We start from the raw sequence: 12332 nt of genomic DNA, 5'->3' as shown, positions 1-12332 counted from the left end.
CGTTAGTAAGGGGCGGGTGTGTGTCACAGATGTGCCATCCCCACCTCCGAGACCCCAACTCTCTGCTCCCTCCTCGCTGAGCCCCTCTGGGGTCTGGGTGGGGGTGCCGCCTCACCAGGCGGGACGAGTGGGTGGGAGACCATCTATGCCCTGGGTGACCATCTCAGGAGACAGCAGTGCCAGCCACCTGCCATGGCCTGGAATAGGACGCAGCATGCGAGCCAGGATGAGCCTGCAGTCCCCCAGTGGGAGCCATCAGCACAGCTGTGAAGGCGGCCTGGCCCATCTGCCATGCAGGGGCAGCCCCAGCTCCACGCGAGCCTGGGCTCAGGCCTTCCTGACAGCTGCGGGGCTGGAGTTCAGAGGTGCCACCTCACGGTGTCTTCACAGGTGCCCTGTGCACAGCTGTCCTCGTCCACGTCTGGGACGCAGACGCCCCTGGCAAGACAGGCTCCCACGATTGTAGTGACAGAGATTTTCTTTAACTAGATACTCTCCAAGGGAAAGTCACCTATTAAAATCCAAGTGTGAGGTTGTCATTGTTGAGATGTCAAACACTCCATGCCTCCATGAAGGAGGACTCATTGCATGGCAGAGTCACCTCGATCTGCCCAGCCCTGCCTGGGACTGCTGCTGGCCCTCGGCTCACAGAGGTCTGGTAGGGTCACATGAAGGTGGAAGGGCCGGGCCTGCCATGTCCAGACCCCACCACTCCACCCACCCCAACCTGGGTCAATTCAGAGACGGGTCACTTTGTTCTGTGTGGCCATGTGTTGTTTCATCCTAAAACCATGGCATACGCTGTCACTTCACTCTGCATATACAGCGAGCCCCTGTCATTGGGAGGTGGCTCCTGGGAAGGCTCTGAGCCTGGTACTGTGGGGAGCAGAGTGCACTGGGCAGTGGACAGAAGGGGCCGTGGGCAGGACGTGCTGGACAGTGGGCAGAGAGGGCTGTGCGGGGCGCACTGGGCAGTGGACAGAGGGAGCTGGGCAGGGTGCGCTGGGCAGTAGACAGAGGGGGCTGTGCAGCTGGACCGAGGCCAGAGAGGCAGAGAAAGGCCGCAGCGGGGAGCCTGTGCCCAGGGAGGAAGTGGCGTGATCAGAGCTTCAGGAGGATGCACAGTCCCCACAGATAGGCCAAGGGGCAGTGGGCCTGCTGTGCACTGAGCAGACCCTGTAGTCCCCCTCGGAGACCAGGATGGATGCCAGAGGGACAGCCACTGCATGCCAGCCCCTCTGCCTGGATGACCAGGCGCTGTCCCAGACGGGCAGGGCTGCTCACCCCACCAGATGTCAGAGACTTTAAACATGACTGTCTAGTTCCTCCTGAGAGAAGCAGCTGTGGCCAGCCTCACTGCTGGCCTGTGCAGGCCCCCACAGTGTCCAGGGGAATTGGCCCCCATCTGTAGCCGGGTGGGAGGACTCTCTGCCCTGAGGTCTGTGTCAGCGCCACTGCCCCTGCATTTCTTGGTGGGGAGCAGAGTTTCCACCCCCTGCCCCAGCTCTCTGATGGCAGAGGTGGGAGGGTGGCCACACTCGAGGGGGGCTGGTGGGAGCGGAGGGCCATCTGGTTGGGCCAGAGCAGAGCCCCCAGGAGATGAGGGTGCTTCTCTGACCTTGGTTTGAGTAAAGACTTAGTTCATTGGCATCTAGAGGGAAACCACAGGTTGAGCACATCTTTACCTGAAAGTCCAGGGTCCGAGGATTTGGGGCCAGGCATGGCTCAGCCTCCAGCTCCACAGGGTGAGATGACCTGGAGGCAGGGGCCATGGGCACCCCACCTTCTCCTCCAGACAGAACCCTCTCAGGCCCTCACCAGGGCCTTTGAGAGCCAGGCAGGTGGCCAGGTCCCCTCTGCCACACCATCGGTAACAATGTTCTCATTGCCACTGGTCCTCATGGCATGTCCTCTTGTGATTTGCAGCAAATGTCTTCTTTGGTCACGGAGCACATGGAGTCTCATGGCACCCGGTTCCTGAGGGGCTGCATCCTCTCCCATGTCAGGAGGCTCTCGGACGGCCAGCTCCAGGTTACCTGGGAGGACCAAGCCTCTGGCAAAGAGGACACTGGTGCCTTTGACACTGTCCTGTGGGCCATAGGTAAGGGTGCGTCGAGTTGCACACACTCTCTGGTCACATGGAGACCAACAGAACCGAGTCCCTTGCAACAGAAATCTTTGTTCCCCTCCCTTCTCATCACCTCCTGGGGCTCCCCCCAGCCTGCTGGCTCCCAGGTGAGTTGGCCGCTACCTGGCGCACCTCCCGTGGGGACGGCACCCACTCCTGGCCACGCTCATCTTACATTCTGGAGCACACTGTCTCTGTTTCTTTCTCCACTGCCATGGGACATTCTGGAAAGAAACCAAAGGAGACCTAGGTGGTGTCAGCCAGGTGTGGTCATTTGGGAAAGACTAGTTAGTCCTCCTGGCTTTCCCTGTTTCTTGATAGATTGTTGATTAAAGTTTTAGCACATAAATCCTCTACATTTCCTACTACGTTTAAGCCTTGGTATATATTTTTCTTTAACAGATTAGATATTTTACACTATATCTTTTAACACAAAAGTGTTGTTTTTAACAAAAAATGATATGGACCTTAATTATTTTAAATTGTGGTAACACATACATGACATACACATCTTTAAGTGGACATTTCAGTGGCGTTAAGGGCGTCACGCTGGTGCGCAGCCATCACCACCACCCAGCTCCAGAGCTTTTTCATCTTCCCAGGCTCTGTCCCTGTTACACACTCCTTCCCCATCCTCCCTCCCCCCAACATTCTACTTTCCATCTCTGTGAATCTGATGGCTCTAGGGACCTCGTACATGTGGTATCACACAGTATTTGTCCTTTTGTGACTGGCTCATTTCACTCAGCATACTGTCCTCAAGGATCATCCATGTTGTGCTTGTGTCAGAACTTCCTTCCTTTCTAAGACTGAATAGTTTTGTTTATCCATTCACCTGTCGATGGACACTTGGTAGCTTCCACCTTTTGGCTATTGCAGATAATGCTGCTGTGAACACGAGTGTACATAGCTAGCTGTTTTTTACATATAAATGACACGGATTTTTTACTAACCAGCCTTTTCCTGGCTTCCAGTACTTCCCAGTTTGTTGCTCTGGGCTCTGTGGGTCATCACATGCTAGGAGCGAGCGTCTCCCGGGCCTTTCCAGAAGTCACACTTTGAAGGTTTCCAAAGGCAGCATCTAGTGATGGGGCGGAGGCTTGGAGCCTCTCCTGGCCAGGCATGGGCTGGCTACCCTCGCCGTGCATGGTTCTGGTCTCTTCTTTCTGTTCTCTGTGAGGCTCAGATCCAGTTTTCCAGGGGAGCAAAGGCCACCTGGGTGTGGCTGTGCAGGAGGAGCCTGCTGCCCACCTTGCTGGACACACTGCCTCTCCCTGGTGGGGCCCCCTGAGGAGAAGGGTAGAGAGCAGACCCCTGCCCAGTGTTTGGGCCCATCTGAGGGAGGCCAGGACGCAGTGGCCACTGCATGTGGGCGCCCGTGTGGAGGGCTGCTGGTCTATCGGTGAGGGTGGTGTGGCGCACCTGCTTGGAAGGTCCTGCCTGCCTGAGTACCAGCGTCTTCTGGTTTTGGCTTCTAGTTTTCCTAACTGCCCTGTGGACTTGCATGTTGGCAATGGGAACGATCAAGGTATTGCTTTCTCTTCAGTATTTCTAGTTCCCTGGTCTCCCTGCACTGAGTCTGGTGTTTGGTCCCCCTCATGAGCCCAGGCTCAGAGCCAGGATCGCCATCAGCAGCCTCGTCTGGCTCCACATCAGTGAAGCCCGAGTTTACTCATAGTGACGGGGCCCAAGGCACTTGTCCTAGCTCTGCTGGCCAGAGTGCCAGAGTCCCCTGAGATGGCTCCCAGAGCAACAAGGTTGCAGAGCAACATGCTTCTGAAAAACCTGTCAATTTTTCCTGAGTCCCTTGGAATGAATAGAAATCAGCAATGGAATTGAATCCGGAGGAGCGGGACCCTTGGCTTTTGTACAGCGGGCGCAAGAGCAGACTGATGAGCGAGGCAAGGATCTGAATCGCTGTGTGAATTTAGTGCCTCTTGACCCAAAGTTGATGAGTTATCAAAGGAAATGTTCTTGGTCAAATTGTGAGAATTAATTTTAAGTAAGTTCATTAAGATCATCACTGTGAAAGATTAGGCAACATTTCAGACCCAGAAATGTACTGCTGTTTACTACCATAACCTCCATTCTAAATGATTATGTGGTGTGTTTCTCCCCCCGACCCGCGCCCCAGTCCTCCACCTTTGTCCCCTGATGTCTCCTCATACCCAACTCCTACAGGCACAGGCTCTTGTCCTGCCTTTGGACCATGGGTGGCTGTGCAGCCAGACACATTGGCTGAACCCATCATGATGGCAGTGGCTCATAGGGCCAGGCTGTGCCATAGGGAAGCTTGGGTCCCCCCAGTTTCCAGGCAGGGCCCTGGCGGGTGACAGGCAAGGCCCTAGCCCAGTGGAGCTGCCGTGGCATGTACACCCACCCTCCCCCACTGGGAGTCCATTTTATTTTTTGTATTTTCAAAAAGGGCATCCACCAGACAGTCTGCCAGGTTTGATTGATGCTCAGGGTGGAAGCTTTTCACAGTCCTTGGCCTTTGACCTTGCTTCCCAGTGGTGGTTTCTGGGACGCCTTCTCGGGGGCGGGGGCTGCATGGGCATGTGCTGACTTTGCTGCTCATTCCCAGCCAGGTTTTGTAAACATTCAGGAGCCACTTCCCAGTTTAATAACCAGGAATGTTCTCTGCTGGTTCACACGGATAAGCCTTTAGCCAAGCATTATTTGTACCTGCAGTAAAGCATGATCTGCTCCAAGAGGTAAAATAAAACACCCTGGGGGGCTGTACAGCCAGCTCCACCACCGTCTCCTTGGATTGTGCTTCCTGCCCTGAGCAGCGAGCATTGCGTCTGCACAACCTGGGCTTTGATGGGTGCTTAAACACAGAAAAGAGAAGGACGCCCTCCTGCCCCTGAAGATACACACGGAAGGGGCCCGGGTGCTGCACGGAGCTCCTGCGTGGGGCCGAGTTCCAGTCCTGCCCGGCTGCCGTGTGCCCGGCCAGGACAGTGGACGTTGGCATCGCGAATGATGGGCCCTGCTGTCAGGAAGCTGAGGAGGACTCTTCCTCAGCATGGCCTTGATCTCCACGTGGTGGATTAAACACATTAGCAGTTAAAGCAGTTAATTGCTGTGCAGGGGGTCCCCGCTCATTGTTTGTCTGTGAATCACCCGCCCACACCAGGTGTCTCAGATAATAGACTGGGAACTTCAGCGAGGAGGATTTCCTGTCTGCAGATGTGCCGATTACAGCGCTGAGTGAAGACAGTCAGCCTGCGCCGCCACAGGCTCGATTTCGCCTGCAGAGTTAACCAGTTGTGGCCTGAATCCTGGCCGTCTGTGGGAGCTGGACGGGCCAGGGTCCGAGCAGATGCCTCTCAGTGCAGACACTTCTAAGTTCTAGCTGAGCTCAGATTCGGTTTTAAAGAATGGACAGAGTTCCTCTGGAGCACAGCCTTGGGAAGACCAGAGCTGGGATTGTCACATGCCCCTTAGCATCCCCAGCCCCCCAGATGGTTCTGCTTCTGTCTTGGGGGAAAGATGTTGAGGACTCCAGCACATCTGTCCCTGGGCCATGGGAGTCCTGCCCATGGTCGTGCCATGCCAGGAGGACAGTCCTGGGCCTGCCCGGGATTCCCCTCGGTGTGGTTGGCAAGACCTGGGGGAAGAATCAGGTCGAATCTCACCTTGGCCACTGAAGCCATGTCCTCTTCTTCAGGCTTTGTCTTAGACAGCTTAGAGTTGTCATCACCTGTGTGTAAACCCCCTTCTGAGCATCTGACATGGCTCTGACATGGTGTGAAGGGTGCCAGCGAGCCCTGGCTCTCAGGCACTGGAGCTCGGCTTCCTGACTGTCATTCCACAAGGTGCTCCGTGTGCGTTTGCCCCACACAGCGTGTGTACCTGGAACATGGCCACGGGCTGGGGTGCCCAAGGAGGTGAGGGTGGGGGCCTCGGTGTCCAGGATTGGAGCACGTCGGCCCAGGCTGGGCTGCAACCGGGCTCATGTCTCCACCCTACTGCCTGCTTGCGGTGACGTGGTGGCCATCCTTGCTCACCTGTGTTCACTTGGATACTGGGGAGCAGCTGATGGGCATTGCTGAGCATGGACACAACCTGGTTGGGAGATGCCACGGCTGAGCCCACCAGTTCTATTCTCTGGGACCTTATCTTGTTGCAGCTGCAGGGAGCTAAGTGTGGCCGTGTTCCTCCTGGTGGGGATTCGCCCGGCACCCACCCCCTGCCCTGCTCTCAAGGTGGAGTGGCCAGCCTTGACCAGGTGATACGATCAGAAGCGCCTCTTTGATAGCCTAACATCTTTTTATTTTAATGCAAATTTGAAGTTTGTAATTACTGACATCAAGAAAGATCCAAATCTGCCTCTGTGTGGGTTTCTTTCCCTTTTTTGGAGAGGAAGACAATGGACGTTCAGAGGGCTCTTCCTATAGGCCTGGGCCAAGGAGGTGGCCATGGCTTTTCCCATGACACTGCGTGGCCCTGGACAATGCACCACTGCTCCTGCAACAGCGATTTCAGCTTGGCAGCCGCCATTTACCTCAGCCTAGCTCATCGTCGTGCTCACCCATCGCAGAGGCCAGGCCAGACCAGCGGGAGGCAGTGCCCCAAGCTTGGCTCAAGTGACAGCTTGTACCCGTGTCCAGAGTTGTGTCCATCCCCACAGCCGTCCAACCCAGGGCAGCCTGCCTCTGTACTGACAGTTGTCAGGCCGGGTCTTTTTACCAAGTCAAATTTAGTGTTTGTGATTAGAACATACTGGAAACTAATTAAAAAAAACAAAAAACTTAGTGAAAACTCTTCTAGAAATAAGTGGGCACCATTTATACGTGTTAACGTGTGCCATCTAAATTCTGCAAGTGACACTTGGAGCAGCCAACCAGCAGGAGAATCATATTCATGTGAATAATTCTTAGGGCAATACCTACCACCCGCCACTGAGCACACTCCTTCCTGCTGGTCCTGCGGGCCTGAGCTCAAGGCTCCGCACACTGAAAGGCTGGTTGGGTTTCAGAAGGTGCCGTGAGCTTATTTTGTGCATCATCAGTGGACACAGGAAGCTTGAATAGGAAACGCCTGTGTGCTCCCTGGAAGGAAGCTTGCCTCCAGCTGCCAAGGAGCTTCCCCAGGTAAAAGACACCGCCATCGTGACAGCCTGGGGGGTCCCTGGTGGGCACTGGGGGTCACAGTGAGCAGCCAGAATCAGGTCATGTTAAAGTCCAGGGGCTCAGGCATTCATTCAACAAATACTCAGCTGGGCTGCATCCTGAGGCCTGTGTGACAGCTGTGTGCCCCTGCCCCTCGGGGCGCACAGTGGTGGGTGGGGCCTGGGCTCATTGAGAAGGGGCCATTCAAGCAAAAAGGAAAAAAGAAGATAACAAGTAGAAAAAAAAAGCCTCAAGGATCTGGCTCCAGATTCCAAAGGTGTGGGACCCTTTCTGTGCCTGGTCCAAGGTGCAGCACTGGCCCTGTGGGAGGAGCTGGTCTGGGGGCCACATGCCCTTTGGGCCAATCACCCAGGCTGTCCACGTGGGCCTGCATGTGAGGTTCCGCCTGCCTCGCAGGGATGCTTCCTTTACACCCTGGTTGCGTGTGTCTGGATCGCAGCCCCTCACTCACCCAGCCGTACTCCCGCTGACACTTAAATCTCACCTCATTACACGTATTGTCCTTCCCTGGTGGGAACATATGCCCCAGGCAGGCGTGAAATTGGAGGGCATGGCCATCACAGGATGAAAGAGGCGTGTGATACTGCACGCGGCCGGCCGTCTGTGCATCCCTGTGTCCAGCAGAGCAGGTGGTAATGACCGCTGGCTGCGCTCGGGGTGGTTTTTGGCCTTCAGCCTTCTCCGGCCCCTCCTTGGGGCCAGGCCGGCTGGATGAGCCCTGTGGCTGGGCTGCCTCCCCGGGCCAGTGGCAGCAGCCGGGAAGACTCCCAGGGTGATCAGAGGAGGGCTGGCCCTGCTCGGCTGCTCCGAGTGCTCTTAGGGGCCAGATGCTGCCCCTGCCACCACCGCAGGCCCCCGCGGCATCCCAGACGGTGGGGGGTGGGCAGGAGGCAGCTCCGAGGGCCAGAGGTTTCCCTGCTTCCTGAGCTTCACTCACACTTACACAGGAGGAAGCGAGAACTTCCCTTTGTACCTGGGATTTTAATGGTCTCATTGTTTGCAGAAAATACGGCAGAGGTCACACATCTATTACCTAAGAAGCTCTTATAAGGCAAGAGTGTTGTGAAGATATCTATAAGTGAATGAGAAAAGGCAGGACCTGGCAATTCCCAGAAGAAGCACAGTTAATAAACACGTGGCCAGAAAATACTTGATTTTGCTCGTCATCACTGAAGTACAAATTAAAACCGCATGAGAGAGACCACTGAGCCGCTGCCTTCTCTGGGGAAGGAACTGAGTCTAAGGAGCTGTCCCAGGGCGCGGTCCCCTGCGCCATGCTGGGAAGCCTGCATCCGTCTCTGTCCCTCCTCTGGGGATCTAAACTGAGGACACAGCATGTGGACGAACGAGTGCGTCAGGTCTGCATCCCAGTGGTGTCCGAGCGTCCCTCCCCAGGGGGCTGTTCAGCAGCAGCAAACAGTGGCTCAGTGAAGAGCCCGGGTCCCGGCGGAGAGCCTGCAGCGGGTGGATCGGTACAGCTGGGGCTGGGGAAGCTCTGAGCACAGCACAGGGGACACGCACAGGGCGGGTGGGGCTCCGTCTTCCCCAAAGCGCTGCTTCTCTATCTGCGTAAGAGGGAAATGGTCAGGGGTGAGGCAGGCATGCTGGCCTGCATCTAGCTTCTCACACCATTTAAGTCCCGCTGGGCCTGGGCCTGTGCCAGGCGTTGCCAGTGTGACAAGAGCCACCCTGTGTTCATGGCCAGCTACTCGGTCCCCACCTCAGCGACCATTCTCCACCTTCCCTTGGGGCTCCAGGCCGGAGCTGAGTGGGGGCCTACAACACCTGCTGGGCCCCCAGCATCAGTGGGGAGATTTGACCCTGTTCCGAGCGTGAGGCAGTGGACCTCCTGGGGGTCATGGGGCATGTCTGAGGTCATAGCACCCACTGTGCCTCCTCTGTGGCCACTGCCCTTGGTTTGCTCAGTGAGGACCATGACTTGGGGGCATCAGGGCTTAGTGTCCTTGCTGGCAGGGCCTGTCACAGCTTAGGGACATGGCTCCACTGTGGGGCCCCTGCATGGCGCTGGCCTCCCTGGCCACCCCAGCAGGCCCCAAACCTCACATGCCCACAGCTGCTTTTCTCAGGCTGGACATGACCTCCTGTTGCAGCCTCTCTCCCTCCCTGCACCGTGCATTCCAGAAGCAGCAGCCTAGCCCCTGCCCGTGCCATGCGTGGTGTTTGCCACCCTCCACTTCCTGCCCTGTCCATCCAGCCATCCATTCTTCACATCAGTGGCTTGACCCACATTCCCACGTACTTTCCAAATGTATACGCACAGGATGTCCTAAAATTCCCTGGCTTTGAAATGGACTCTGGGAGTCTAATACCATGCCTGTGTTATCTCCAGTGACTACTTTTAAATTTATTTTTATTTTTGGGGGGACCTTGGGATAGGATTTGCTCGGCCCCTGCAAGTCCATACTTAGCATAGTTACCATGAGGCCCATGAGGAAATGCTCTTGGCCTCCCAGGACCACCCAGGCAGGTGTGCAGGGGACAGCATAGGCATGGTGTGGCTGCCAGCTTTGCCCTCAGACACTCTAGCCCTGCACTGAGCAGTCACCAGGAGGCAGTGGGCCTGGTGAGCTGGACACCAGCCTGGAGAGGGACCAGAGAGGGCTGAGTGGTGAGCCGCCTGCCTCTCCTGTGCACCCCTGCCTTGTCCATAGGGTCCAGCTACTTCCTCTGATGTGGCCTCGTGCTGCCCGTGTCTGCACTGATCCTGCCCAGTGCCAGCCTGCCCACATCTGATTCCTGTGGCCAAGCAGAGCTAAGAGGCTGGAGCCAGCCTCCCGCGAACTTGAGAAGTGCAGCTTAGCTGAGCCTCTGTGTCCTGACTTCTTGCTCTGGGACAGCAGCTGGAGACTTAGGTTTCCTTTTCATAGGGGCTTCGTCTTCGAGATGTTCAGGTGGGCGCCACCCGCTTCCAGGCTGCTGCACTCTGAACTCTGGTTTGCCCGAGCCACCACAAGCTATCGGAAGTATGCCTTTGACACCAAGTCACTTTTGCCGTTGGGGGATGACTCTGAGCTCCTGGGAGCCGAGAGCAGCCTGGGGGATGGCCTGCTGCCCTCCTGGAGTAGGGTAGGAAGAGCTGCTGCAGCTGCCCACTGGCTCCACAAGGCCACACCCATCTGAATTTGAGGAGAAAGGGACCTCTGCTGGCAGCTCAGCAGTGACAAGGTCCACATGCTGTCTTTTCTCTGGGCCCAGAGCTGTATGGAGCTTGGCAGGGGACAGCTGCGCCGATGCTGCCAGGGACTGGCCACCCCCTGCCCTTCCTGGCTTTTGCACCCAAGAGCAGGATCAGCTGAGCCGAGTATGCCCAAGGATGGGTGTGGTGTGTGGTTCCATCGCTGCCCCGCAGCCCAGCTCCTCTCTTGGCTCTGAGGTCCCAGACCTGGGCTGTTTGCTGGTCAGCCACTGGGGGCATGCAGGAGAGGAGGTGCTGAGGGCAGGAGCTACGGGAGACCTGGCTGCAGACCCTGCTCACTGGGCTCTGCGCTGGCTGCCCAGAGATGGGGTGGTGGGGCCATGAGTTTGCACACTCTTCCTGCCCTGGGTTGGCTCATCTCTCCTTGCAGCACCTGTCGCATGAACCACAGCCTGTCCATGCAGACACAGTCTGGCAGTGGGAGAGGAGCATAACCCACTGTGATGCAGCGAGCCTGCAGGAGGAACCCTGTGTGGGAGAGGGCAGGGGCTTCAGAGGACCCCTGGGGTCCTGGGAGACTGGGAGGGAGGACGCCCCACCCAGGAAGAGCCATATGGGGACATGAGAGGTGGTCAGCTCACCTTGGGCTTCAGGCAGACTCCGTGTGACCACAACACCTCCCGAAATGCCTGCACACTGCTAGGACAGAGCCGCAGCTTCTGTGCATCCCACATGGCACGTGCTCCGTGTCTCCTCCTCGGGGCCCACTGCCTTCCCGTGTTGCAGCCCTCCCTGTGGTGCTGGGTCTTTGATCACACTGTGCCCACCCACGAGGTGTCCACGCCCCGTGGGACCCGGTCTCCCGGTGGGAGGTGTTTGAGGTTCCAGCCTGCAGCTGGGGTCGCTCTTGGGTCAACTTTGCTTCTTGACCTTCTTTGTGGCCAGAGCTGGGAACTTCATATTTTGAAAAGAAAAGAAATTGTGAATTTTGAATTCAAATGTGACATTATAGGGTCTTAACTATCCTCTTTGAATGGTGCATAAGACCTCTTTGTAGCTTCATTGTTGTTAGATTAGAATCCTCTAAGGAAGCACCTTTAAAGTAAGGGCTTCCGCAGTCTCTTCAGCTGATTCTCTTCCCATGTGCGCTGTCACCAACCGCACACGCCGTTAGGCTCATTTGTTTTACGTTTGCAGTTTTAAGGAATTCTTTCTTATGTTTATCTAATTTTATTTTTTGAATATGTAAACCTTATATATGATCAAAAAGACAAAACAGTGTCACAAGATGCGGTTAGACACGTCCTGTTTCCATCTCCTTTCCTCGCTCCTCTTTTCTCCCTTTCCATAGGGCCCCGGTTTTGCTAGTGCTGGTTTATCCTTTCATTGATTCCCTTTGCAAATGTGAGTGTGCATTTGTGTATGCATGTGTGCACATGCGTGTAGTGTGTGCGTATGTGCATGCACGCATTCCTCTCTTCCTTGGAAGGAGGTGGCACACTCTGTACCTCTCTTATTTGCCGCTTGCCTGCCCTGCTCCATCCCAAGACCCCCCAGGTCAGCCTAGGTCCCCCGTGCTGACGTGAGTGCTGGGCTCTCTATGCTGCAGGTGGGCAAAAGCACTGGCTCTGCCACAGGCTTGTGGACTTCAGGGGCTGGTGGCCAGCAAGACCGGGTTGGGGTGGGGGGTTCCATGTGAGCCTCATGTCTGGTCTCATCTGGTTCCCATGTCAGCCCATTTTACACATGAGGACTCTGAGGCTCACGGAGGAAAGAGGTCTGTCCAGTGGCTCTTGTGCATGGAGGGACAGGCAATCCCAGGCTGCATGTCCCCGGGGAGGTGGCCTCTAAGTACCAGCTCCACAGCATGTAGCGACTCCTCAGTGTCCGCCCCATCAGCCCAGGAGCA

General features: G+C 56.3%; 1 protein-coding gene across 3 annotated transcripts in view; it reads left to right on the top strand.

Annotated features, from left to right (window-relative positions):
- Window positions 1-12332, top strand: part of LOC134369858 (thioredoxin reductase 2, mitochondrial-like) — a 50707-nt gene that overhangs the window by 26968 nt on the left and 11407 nt on the right. For all 3 annotated transcript variants that reach the window (XM_063086634.1, XM_063086635.1, XM_063086633.1), the window contains exon 11: window positions 1927-2101. In XM_063086634.1, the coding sequence (XP_062942704.1) occupies window positions 1927-2101 (175 nt within the window). The remainder of the gene's footprint in view (window positions 1-1926; window positions 2102-12332) is intronic.

This window comes from Cynocephalus volans, chromosome 2 (genome assembly GCF_027409185.1).
Source record: "Cynocephalus volans isolate mCynVol1 chromosome 2, mCynVol1.pri, whole genome shotgun sequence".
In the NCBI taxonomy this organism is placed as follows: domain Eukaryota; kingdom Metazoa; phylum Chordata; class Mammalia; order Dermoptera; family Cynocephalidae; genus Cynocephalus; species Cynocephalus volans.
Note: the sequence above shows the minus strand (reverse complement) of the source record. Positions and strands in the feature narration are given on the sequence as shown.